Genomic DNA, 12,901 nt, shown 5'->3' on the forward strand with positions numbered 1-12,901 from the left:
TGGTACTTCCTTTTCATATTTGCCACCTCATTTATTTTGTGTGTCCCCATGTTATTAGTTTTACTGCCCATTAATCATTATATATTACCAAATATAGTAAAGCGTGCTTACGAGGAGATAGCAAAGGGTCCGGCCACAGCAGTCACAATGAAGCCGTGGCAGGAGGAAGTCTAGGGGTAGCAGGCAGTGCCCCCTGTCCCGTCCACCCAGACACATAACCCTGAGCACCTCCTGCCTCCCAAGTGCATTAAGATATGTTTCTGTACCCTATCCCTCCTCGTCAGAGAAAAACCTGGGGAAAATCGTTCTGTTCATTTTGAGGACAGATGACTAACCATGCTAAAAATGTATATGAAGAAATTAGAAGAAATTTGAAATTGTAAAAAGAAAGGAAGAGCAAGAGATTTTATTAGCAATGAGTTCCATTGCTGCAAAGATAGCACTCTCCCTTCCCTTTAATTTATTCCATGTACGCCTTCCGTATTATTTTTTCTCTAAATACCAATATCATTGAGCGTTTCCTCTGGTAAAAAAAAAAAAACTTAATGGCTTTCTATTGTCCCCTAATTTGAGCCTTGCCTTCTTAGCCAGATTTCAAAGCCCTTCAAGTCTTACTTTATCCTTTCTACCATGTTTATTTCCCACCAATCTCTACCACATTGTATTTTGTTACTAGTCACTCCATCTTCCCTGTGTCCTCACCCCCTGTAGACGTGTTTGGACTTTTCCTCATGCCTTTTCCTCTAAGTGGTGTGCCTGTCCGCCTCCTACTTCTCTTACCTATATACCATCCATCTTCAAGGATATGACCCACATCATGCATGAAGTCTTACCCAGTGACTCATAGTCACACTGTGCTTTCTTTTCCCTGACTTCTCCAAGCCTAAAATATTCCAGCCCTTAACTGTGCTCTACATCAGCATTCTTGGTACATGGTTTGCAGAGATACCTGCTGGCCAATGATCCCAAAAGTCCACGACCTTGTCTGATTTGTAATTTTGTTGATGGTGTCATGGATTAGTCTGATGGAGAAGACTGAAAGAAACTAAATAGTTATTTACTTGCTGTCCCTGGCATAGTTATTCTCAGGAAATTATTTTAGCATTTTACTTCTTCATGAAAAATATCTTTGCAAGAAATAAACAAGTGTATTTGGGCTACTGGTAGAAGTGAAGGAGATAGAAGATGATTTGAAAAGTAATAAGAAATCTTAGACCAAAAAAAGTAGAAGTTTTCAGTAAAGAGTGAAAATTCAGAGCTAGTAATGACCCTGTCCTACAATGTATGAATAGGGAAGCAGAAATCTTCTTGTCATTCTGTTGGTTATAGAGAATCCTCCTAATGGGTGTACATTTTGTTCACCAAAAAAATATGATGGTAAGCGTTGACATTTACTGAATATTTGCTGTGTTCCGGGTATCATGTTCAAAGTTCTGTATCATATAATCTTCCAACTACCCCGTAAATGAGGTTCTATCATTATCTCTGTTTTACAGATAAGAAAACTGAAGCACTGAGAGGTAGGAGCCTCACCTAGAGTAACACAAATAGTATACGGGTGCAGCTGGGGCATAAAACTGCTATGGTTGAATGTGTCCCCCACAAGTTCATGTGCTGGAAACACGGCTCCCAGTGCAGCAGTGTGGAGAGAGGTGGGACCTTTGGGAGATGACTGAGTCATGAGGGCTCTGCCACCATTAACCCATTCATAAATTAGTGGATTAAACCATTCATGGATTGATGGATTAATAGGTTATTGAGGTAGTAAGTTAGTAATCATGAGAATGGTGTGTCATAAAAGCTAGTTTGGCCATCTATCGTGAGCCCCCCTGAATGTGTGATGCACTGTGCTGCCTTGGGAATCTGCAGAGAGTCCCCACCAGCAAGAAGGCCCTCACCAGATGTGGCCCCTAAACCTTGGCCTCCCCAGCCTCTAGAACTAAAAGAAGTCAATTTCTTTTCCTTATACATTACCCATTCTCAGGTATTCAGTTATAGCAACAAAAAATGGACTAAGAGAACCCAAGATGTCTAATGTCAGACTGTGCTTGTAATAGCAATTGCTTTAAAGAGTAAATTATGAGTGAATGCCAAAGATGCAATTAATTAGCTGAGTAAACAGGTAACATGGCTACCATTGGAAATATGAATCCAGATAAATCCAGGTGTATGTACAAACAATTTATTTTCTAAAATTTGGGGACTTGTATTCCCGTGAGATGGGTCCTTCTTGAGCTTTAAGGATCTCCTCCACGTCGATTCTCTAGTGTTATTGTTTCACGAGTGTTTATATTTGCTCCACACAGAGACTAGAATGTCTTTGACTAAGCTAGGTGTTTAATCTTTTATTTCTGAAGTAGCAAAGAAAATGGGAGGAATTTCAGCTTAAGGTTTGTCAGACCAGGAAAGCCTCATGTAGCATCTCAGTAGCCTTGCCAAGTCAATAGGATGACATTTCCTTGTCTGCACTCTCAGGGAACTTAAAAGAAGAATTAGGAAAAGGTTGAGTGTTTGTTCTGAAATTTACATGAGATGTAGGACTGAGGCACTGCCTTTCAGGAATGTGAAGGGAAATCACAAAATACCATTGGAAATCCCCTCAGTTCACCATAGAGAATACAAAATTACTGTTTCAAAGAGAGAGCCATTTCATCAGTCAAACACCAGATGAAATAGTTGGCTTGTGTTTAAAGATAGTGACACATTGCTATAGACAAAATGTTTGTTTCCCTCCAAAAATCATACATTGAAATCCTACACCACAATATGATGGTATTAGGAGGTGGGGTCTTTGAGAAGTGATTAGGTCATGATGCTGGAACCCTCTTGAATAGGTTTAGTGCTCTTGTAAAACAGGCCCCAGAAAACTCTTCCACATGAGGATGCAGCAAGAAGATGGCCATCTATGAACCAGGAAGTAGGTCCTCAACAGACACTGAATCTCCCTGTGCCTTGATATTGCACTTACCAGCTGGGCGCGGTGGCTCAAGCCTGTAATCCCAGCACTTTGGGAGGCCGAGATGGGCGGATCACGAGGTCAGGAGATCGAGACCATCCTGGCTAACCCGGTGAAACCCCGTCTCTACTAAAAAATACAAAAAATTAGCCGGGCAAGGTGGCGGGCGCCTGTAGTCCCAGCTACTCGGGAGGCTGAGGCAGGAGAATGGCGTAAACCCAGGAGGCGGAGCTTGCATGAGCTGAGATCTGGCCACTGCACTCCAGCCTGGGCAACAGAGCGAGACACTGTCTCAAAAAAAAAAAAAAAAAAAAAAAAAGATATTGCACTTCCCAGGTTCCAGAACAGTGGGCAAATACATTTCTGTTGTTTATAAGCCAGTTTATGAAATTTCATTATAGCTGCCCAAATGGAGTAAGACAAAAGTTGGTACCAAGAAGTAAAATGACACTATAACAAATACCTAAAAATGTGGAAATAGCTTTGAAACTGGGTAATGGGTGGAGGCTGAAAGAGTTTTTAAGTGCATACTAAAAAAAGCCCACATTGTCATGACTGGACTTTTAAAAGGTGATTCTGGCAAGGGCTCCAAAGAAAAACAAAAACAAACAAAAAAAGCAACAGCAACAACAACAACCACCACCACTCACAACACCACCATCACAAGAGGAGAGCTGTAAAGAAAGCCTTGATCTCTCAGTCTTCTTAGACGATACCCACATAATCTTGAATAGAACGTTGGTAGAAATATGGATGGTAAAGGCCATTCTTAATGAGGTCTCAGATGGAAATGAGGAACATGTGATTCATGGAAACTGGAGAAAAGACCATCCTCCATATAAAGTGGCAAAGAACTTTGCTGAAGTGTGTTGTTGTTCTGGTGTTTTATGGCAGGTAGAACTTGTAAGTGATGAAATTGGGTATTTAACTGACACTATTTGTAAGCGAAGTTCTCTGATTTCTCTAAAATCCAGATAGCATATTTAATTAATATCATTGTAGATAGTTTGTTTGAACCCGTAGGCACAGCCTGGCTTTTTCTGACTGCTTATCGTAAAATGGAAGATGAGAAACATAACTTAAAGATGGAATTGCCCATCAAAAAGGAAGCAGAGCTTAAAGATTTAGGTATTTCTCAGCCTATCCATATTGAAAAGTCTGAAAAAGCCTGTTTGGGAAAGAATTCTAAGGATGTGGACAAACAACTATTTGATAAGGAGGTTAGTATGGATCAGCCATCTCAGCAGAAGCCAGGAGCTATTCTCCAGGACAATGGAAGAATGACTCTGAAGGCAATTCAGTAGATCATCAGGACAATCATTTCTGCCAACAGGCCCAGAGTGCAAGGGCCCTGGAGACAGAGTGGTGTCCAAGGAAGGGCTGCTGGTGCCCTCAGGACCTCAGTGCATTCTGCATAGGGCAGCCAAATACCACAGGTTCTGTTCCTTGTGCTATAGCGTCAAATTGCTTGGACACCCCAGGTACAGCTCCAGTGGGACCTAGTGTAGCATGGATCACTGCCTACTCCTCCCAAGGGCACAGGCAGCAACTTTGGTGGCATCCACACAATGCCATCTCTGCTGGTGCAGAGAACTACGGTAGAGCCCTCATGAATGGGATTAGTTTCCTTATAAAGAAAAGGCCCCCAGAGAGTTCCCTTGCCCCTTCCACCATGTGAGGACACAATAAGAACACAGGCATCTATGGACCAGGAAGCAGGCCCTCACCAGACACCAAATCTGTCAGCACCTTGATCTTGAACTTCGCAGCCTCCAGAACTGTGAGATAATTCTGTTGTGCATAAGCCACTCAGTCTGTGGTATTTTTGTTATAGCAGCCCAAATTAACTCAGGCACACATGAAAACTATAAATCTTGAAACATATGAATCATACTCAGGGTGGTGAGATACTCAGCATGAGAGAGGCAAGCAAAGAGCCACAGAGGACAACTCATTTCTCCAAACTCCTGTTCCCTCCCAGACACACAGTCCCTCAAGGGCACACTCTCATTGAGAGGGAAGGTAAGTGAAATTGTTCTCATTAAGTGATTTTATCCTGCCCATCCTCCTACCTTTTTTCTAAATTTCTCTCATCATGAACATACAGTTGAATTTGGGTAAGATCAATTGTGTGTGATTAGACTTCATTTTGTACAGGAAAAAATTTAGTAAACTGTAAAGCCACAGAAAATGTTAGTTATAGTCACATTTACCTTCCATTCTTCTTAGGACCAAGCATGATTGTGAGCCACAAAAAATACCCAGTAAATAATTGTCAACAGCTGACTTGATTTTGGCTTGACATTTTAACATTAGATTGAAACCTTGCTTAAAGTATATTTATAGAGAAATCGTTATTCATGTGAACATGAAACTGAAAAACCTCACTTTCTATCAGTTTGGTAAATAACTCAGTAATTGAGAATTGAAATGCCCATTTTTTTTTCAAGTACAATCGGATACGTATAAAAAGGGGAAAAATACAAAAAAATTATAAAAGTAACATTGACCTTAAAAAATACAGGTGCCCAGGCTGTATAATATGTAAAGATACCCTCATGTAGGTACCCTCCAAGAAATCAGTCAAACTTTGACCTTTTATGTTATGCTAATGGTTTTTGAGGAAACATTAAAATTCTTTATAATATGCCTTATTTTGAGAGTACTGTTGTATACAACCCACATAAACATACAAACCACTCAACAATCAAAAGCAGAAGAAACATGTACTGTTTTAGCAAGACATACAAAGAGTTAATGGCAAAAGGAAAAAGAGGGAAAAAAATCACTACTATGGTCTGTGTTTAGAAGATAAAGCCTGTTACCCAGATATACGAGGAGGAGCTGGAAGGCAAATGAAGGTGTTCTTGGCAGTAGGTAAAAATAAGACTATTTAAAGCACACATGAGGTAGAAATGGCAGAAAAGGTTAGCATTACAAAGATAAGTTTAGTGAAAGGAACAACTACTGTGAAAAAAAGAGCAAAATATAGAGATGAGTGAATAATTATAGGTAGGGCAGAAATTATTAAATCATTGAAAGTAGGAAAAGAACCTAAGGGTTGTATTAACAAAGAAGAGGAAGCTGTATGTGGGCTTTGAGAAAGTGAAGCAATTGTGGTCTGTGTTTCTCCATGTAAAACTTTGCTCAGCCTCACAGCACTGAAGAAAAAGGGCATCCCAGTGTTGTAAGTACCCTTTACCTTCATGTTCCTTTTTTCCTCCAACGAATGTTTGTGTAGTAGATCTCTGTACTGAGGATACAAAACTCAGTAAGTCTAGGAAAGGTAGGTAACATTTTTTGATCCTGTATCACACGTAGGAAAGTTTCTCCCACTGGTCCATTTATTTGACCTTCAAATGAGTATTCTGTTACTTATTTAAATAATAAAGGTAGTGTTTTCCTATAAGTACCCACGTCTCTTCTGGAGACCAATGCTGTGTACTTAATTTTTCAGTTATTTTCTTGAATGCAACTTTTTATTTTTTTGTTTGCTTGTTTTGTTTTTTTAATCCAGTAGAGTCTTTCTAAGGGAGGAAAGAATGAAAACAGAAGATTAAAACACACCAGCATGCTGGGATTGGTGTGTTCTGGGTTCCTCAGCTGCCCTCACGGAATCTACCCACAGATAAAGTTATATATGTATTTTTAGAAATAGTTCAACCACTAAGTTGAACCATGGAGTACATTTTCTTATCTGTAAGATAGAGAAAAAAAGAAAAAGAAAGAAAAATGTCATGAGAATATTTTTGGTGTAATGAATTCACTATTTGTAACATTTTGGGGACATAATCTGAGTTCAGGAAAGAAACCTAAACATGGCATAAAATTTTGACTATTTTGGCCAGGCGCGGTGGCTCAAGCCTGTAATCCCAGCACTTTGGGAGGCCAAGACGGGCGGATCACGAGGTCAGGAGATCGAGACCATCCTGGCTAACATGGTGAAACCCCGTCTCTACTAAAAAAATACAAAAATCTAGCCGGGCGAGGTGGCGGGCGCCTGTAGTCCCAGCTACTCAGGAGGCTGAGGCAGGAGAATGGCATAAACCCAGGAGGCGGAGCTTGCAGTGAGCTGAGATCTGGCCACTACATTCCAGCCTGGAGGACAGAGCGAGACTCCATCTCGAAAAAAAAATGAATAAATAAATAAAATTTTGACTATTTCTTTGTGAAAGAAGGAACTTTTAGTAAAGAAAGTTAAAGTGTATAGCAATACTTGGCATACATTTAACACACTTGAAGGGCCATGCCCATACTCATAATCAAGGAATTTATTTGTTCACATAATCTTCCCATATTTTCTCTGGATAGTTTCACTTTAAAATAAAGTGTTTGAAGATAGGGTAGGGGAGATTATGCAAATGTATGAATCTTAATGAGAAGTTCATTATTGAACATTTTGAAACGATTAAAGACCCTGGGATTTGTGAGACTTAAAAGAAAAATTCCACTCTTGGAGAACTTGGAAATTGCCAGTAAAAGAACTGAGACCCAAATGACAGCAGATAATGTAAAGCCAAATTGCATTATGCCCTATGGTAATGAATAGGAAACAGGGCACTGTGATAAGCTTGGAATGATGATCAATATTTGGAACACTGTGATAGGCAAGAAGGTAATTAGGCCCATTATGGACACAGTTAACACAGATAACATAACTTGGGAAATTATACATTTGGATATTACAGAGAATTTTTTAAAGGCTAATGGATTTGCAGTGATACCAAGTAAAGCATATAAGACATTTTGCCTCTAGGAAATCTACTTTAAAAAAATCAAACATAGAAAATTTTTAGTAAATGTAATCTAAAATGAAAAGACAAAGTGAAATATGTGGGAGAATAAAGTGGTATTGTGCCTCCTACTTGGAATTTACAATAATTTTGTATTCAAAGAGTTTTACATTTATTAATTTCACATCACAGCTCCCCATGCAGCAGGAAAGGCGTTTCTATTGTTTGTCCAAGTTGACTGCTCATAATAAGGCAAGGCCAAATTGATAATAAAAGCAAGCTATCTTGACAAATGCTCAGCCTTCCCAGGTCTCATGCTGTGACCCCTGGATGGCGTTATAATAATCTTTATCCCTAATTTACGATGGGAAACAATCCCTTTATTTTAGAAGGAAAGACTGTAACTTAATTAATTTTCACTAAGTGCCTTGAGGGCCATTGATGTTATTGAAATGTACAAATTAATACATTATTTATTGTTAATTTATCATAAGTATTTGTTAATTATAAGGCTCTAGCTGGGAGAAAAACTTGCCATGTATCTGGAAGTGAATACCTTCCCTAAAATTATTTCTCATTTTTTAATATGGGTGTATTGGAAGCAATTTCATCAATAATGGAAGATCCAATTACTGGTCTTCTGGATTAAGGCATTCTTTTATTGTGAGATTTTTAATGCTAAAGTGGGAAGTTCAAACATTGCCAATTAAATCTCAGACTAATTAAGTGATTATAGCCTAAGGAGAAGGGCAACTAAGACTCCACTATTAATCTATCTTATCACAATGGCCTCTATATGTGATGAACAGATGAACATATATATACCTATGTCAATAGAAGAAATGTAAGGCATTGTTTGAAAGAACAATTTAAGGAGTTTAATTGTTTGAAAAAATTTTAAGGAGTTGTTTCCCTTTTCAAATAATAAAGACAGCATTTTTTATGAAGTCCTTTTCAGCTGTTTGTAGAATGCATGGTCATATTTAATAATTCAATGATGGATTGCACTAAATCTAAGATTTCACTCATTGAAATGTTTAGAGATGGTACAAAAGTGACTGTGACAGTAATGATCACCAATGCTGTATGAGCACTCATGACATGCCAGGCACCCTTCTATGCTTTTCTTATGCTCAATTTTATAGATAAGGGAACTGAGGCACAAAGAGGTTATTAACTCAAGAAGCAATTAGCAGAGCAGGGAATGTTTGGATATTCTACAGGAATAAACAGAATTATTTTTCCAATCCTGAAAACTCCAGAGTCTACATTTACAACCTAAGGACTCAACCACCCTTTCTGCTTTTAATATTACCATGTATTACATCCAATAGAGCTAGGTTGTAATATTGCCCAACATCAGTTAGTACTTCTACTTTGTGACTTCTATTTGTACAGAGTGAATTAATTGCCGACTCTATTAATCTTGCAAAATCCATGAATCCTTAATGTTCAGTTTGCTTAGAATGAGAAACAGTGTATTTGTTTCTTCTTAGCTATGACTTCTTGCTGAGCTTCACATGAGCTCCCTTTAGATAACGTGCCTTCTATCTTGGACGATTTATTCACTTTCATGTTCCCCAGAATTTATTGCTAAAGGTTGACGTGAATGCTTACAGTTTGGGCTCTAATGTAATCTCCTGAATGGCAATTAATAAATAAAAGATGGTTGCTATTGCTGGCAGAGAATCAAGGCTTTCTCGGATAGTTTTCATCTTCATGTTTTCACCAAACTTCATGTCAGACATCCCTAGGGGTTGATATTATAAAATATTTTCTGTAAACTCCAAAGCTTTTACTATTGCTTCAATACCCCCAAACCTCTGTGATGCCTTTTGTTTTCTTGTCAGAAATGATCTTATTCGGTTTCTGTTTCTTCAACTTATCTTCCTTCCTGGGAATATAAAAAATATGCCTCTTTCTGGATTTAATAGTAACATATCCTCAGTATTTATGATTTGCAAATAACACCTGAAATTTGTCCCTGAAATTTATTGTATTTTTTTTTGGCTTAGTCTTATCTCTGTTGCATTTATTGAATATACTCTGTTGAATTTACTGAATATTGAATTGCACTTACCCTACATTAATAGCCAGTAGGGTTTATAAAATGCAATGTTTATTGTCATCCTGTATATTGTTCAAAGTGCAAAGTTGTCTCCTGTAAGTTAATGATGAAACTATAAAGCAATATCCAATTTTTGCAATTTGCCTACTTGACAAGGCTCCAGGGTTAGTCTAGCCTAATATTCTTATTTTAGAAATGAGGAAAATGTAGGGCAGTTTAAGCTATTTGACCATAATCAAATAGAGGGTGCAGAGCAAATACATCTTTAGACAGTAAAGTACATGGTACACAGCAGAAAAGCTGGAACTAGGCTGCCTCGGCCCAGCTCCTGGTCTGGATGCTTATTAAGTGTGTAACTTCAGACAAGTTATGTCAATGCTGTGTGCCTCAATTTCTGAATCTGTAAAATGGGGCTAACAGTAGTACCCGTAGCACAACTATAAGGATTATCGTAAGTTACTCTGGGTGAGGCTTTTAGAATAGTGCTTAACACAGAGTAAGCACTCCATGCTTTATTAGCTATTAGGATTATTGTCATTATGTTGACTATTTTTAACACGTTCAGATAATAGGAAAAGGTGCATATTGCTATTTCACTCACATGGATATATATATACACATCAGGGCTTTGTTGTACTTCTTTTGTATTCCTTAATCCTGTGTGAAGCTGCTAGTAGTTGTGTTCATAGTGGCAGTGATAGTGGAAGCAAAAATAATGATGATAGTAATAAAAGGTAGTGCCGTTTATTGAGCCTTGCTAGGTGCTAGACATTGAAGTAGGTACTTTACATACATAATTCTTAATGAATACTCCATCTATTGAAAAATGACACAGTCGTTTATTTCCAGAAATGCAAGTCTAGCCTCTTCATGACAGTAGTTTCCTTCGTAACTGGAAAGGAACATGAGCTGTGGCCCTGGTGGAAAAGCTTTGACTGTAGAAACAAGAGCCCTGAAAGAATTCCTTCCATCTTAAAGATAATCCTTGTGCTGCTAATATTTATATAACCTAATCCTGTTATTGATAATTGGGAGACTAGCTGGGGGTGGGGATGGAGGTCAGGGAATGGAGTGGGAGGGGGCGGGTAGCGGCCAAGGCAAACCGCACAAATGGAAAACATTGTATACCAGAAAAGAGATGATTCAGATTCAGTTGTGCTTTATATTTTCTGTTTTATAATTTTACATTGCATCAAAAGGTTGTCCCTTTTCTAGATACCCAAGCAGGAATACATTCAGAACAATAGCATCAACATGGAAAAGTTGTTTTCTTTCTTGCTTTGCATTATTGATTGATGGATTAAATAAGCTGCAGTTACCATACATTAATAGCCAGTAGGGTAAGGTAAAGTGTTTAATTACAGAAATCACAGTCACTTCAATGTTCTCTTATTTCCATGCCCAATATGTTCCTTACTAATCATATGAGCAACCATGGCAATGATAAAAGCTGTCAGGTGTGGGAGTGCTAGGACGACACTGGGAGAGAAGCTCTCGTCACGTTAGGTGCTTGGTATGTTTGTGTGTGTGTCTGTGAGTATGCATATGTGTATGTGTGTATACTCACATATATGAAATCACTCATTCACACTCATATATAGTCTATAAATAGCTACAACCTTTCAAATTCATATGTGTGTGTATATACCTGTAGACACACATGCATATACACTTCTACACAGAAATGTACATATAATCATATTAAATCTTATCACAGCTTTAGAAAAGGAAACGGAGGCTCAGAGAAGTCAAACCACTTGTTTGAGGTCACAAAAGGTGGCAAAGCTGGAATATAACCCCAACTCCCACCCACTTAACACCCCTTTTTTGGGATGTCCAGACAGAAATATTCTTAGAACAATAGGATTACACCACACTGCCCCATTAGAAGAGGGGTGACCTTTTGCCCTTTCTTTTCCAGAATCTCCAAGCAAAGATTTTGGTCCAACTCTGGGTTTGAAAAAGTCCAGTTCCTTGGAGAGTCTGCAGACTGCGGTGGCCGAGGTCCGGAAGAATGACCTTCCTTTTCACAGGCCCCGGCCGCACATGGTTCGAGGCCGAGGCTGCAATGAGAGCTTTAGAGCAGCCATTGACAAATCCTACGATGGACCTGAAGAAATAGAAGCTGGTAGGACAATATGCTTCCTTAAATGGCTTCTTAATCTCATTGTTATCTGCAAATCACGGGCAAGAATGTGTGCTTAACTACAGAAAAAAATGATTTAAGGATCACAATTATATTTTTGATATTAAAAGTAATTCATTTTCCTGATATGTTTTGCCCTTTGGCTTAACGAACATGGAATTGGAGAATGCAATATGCAATTTATTTTACAGTGCAAGGCTAAAGAAATGTTTTCCTTCACTTTTCTACAAGGACCAACTGTCATTTACCCTTAGGGTAGGAGCACTAAGTATGCATTTCTTGACATTCTCATTCGAGTCATTAGAGGCAGCATCAATCCAAGGACTCTGACTGCATTAATTGGGTAGAAGCAGTTGGGATATTTTGTACTCAGAACTCCCTCCTCACCCTGTTTCTTTCCCAGCATGCGAACTTTCTGAGCTGATCAAGGTTAACAAGCCAGCTTTCAGAGAGATTACTGCTTGAACACATATCAAGCCTTTCATACTACCAGCTAAGCAATCGGTCGTCCCCTCTCCCAGCATCAAATCTTGCTCGAAGTAACCAGATTTAGGCAGTCAGATCTTCAAAGGGCACAAGTAACCACATGGAAGGGTAGAACTCCAGAGTGCTGTTATTCATTCTTTAGCATTGTACATGTTAGTGTTTCTCTACATACTAACTGCATATGCCCCTGACCATGAGTATTGATTATTTTTTCTCTGTACAGACGGTCTGTCTGATAAGAGCTCTCACTCTGGCCAAGGAGCTCTGAATTGTGAATCTGCCCCTCAGGGGAACTCAGAGCTAGAGGACATGGAAAATAAAGCCAGGAAAGTCAAAAAAACGAAAGAGAAGGAGAAGAAAAAGGAAAAGGGCAAATTGAAAGTCAAGGAGAAAAAGCGCAAAGAGGAGAATGAAGATCCAGAAAGGAAAATAAAGAAGAAGGGCTTCAGTGCCATGCTGAGGTATGGTCCTGCTTTGAAGGCAAAGTTGGGTTTGTTTCTCATTTTGTCTCT

At 38.8% G+C, this 12,901-nt stretch overlaps 1 protein-coding gene across 4 annotated transcripts in view; it reads left to right on the forward strand.

Annotated features, from left to right (window-relative positions):
* Positions 1-12,901, forward strand: part of PARD3B (par-3 family cell polarity regulator beta) — a 1,041,361-nt gene that overhangs the window by 708,411 nt on the left and 320,049 nt on the right. For 3 of the 4 annotated variants that reach the window (XM_026454609.1, XM_026454611.1, XM_023219352.1), the window contains 2 exons: positions 11,679-11,885; positions 12,613-12,850. In XM_026454609.1, the coding sequence (XP_026310394.1) occupies positions 11,679-11,885; positions 12,613-12,850 (445 nt within the window). The remainder of the gene's footprint in view (positions 1-11,678; positions 11,886-12,612; positions 12,851-12,901) is intronic. The other variant, XM_026454610.1, reaches the window with a different exon arrangement.

This window comes from Piliocolobus tephrosceles, chromosome 11 (assembly GCF_002776525.5).
Source record: "Piliocolobus tephrosceles isolate RC106 chromosome 11, ASM277652v3, whole genome shotgun sequence".
Lineage (NCBI taxonomy): Eukaryota > Metazoa > Chordata > Mammalia > Primates > Cercopithecidae > Piliocolobus > Piliocolobus tephrosceles.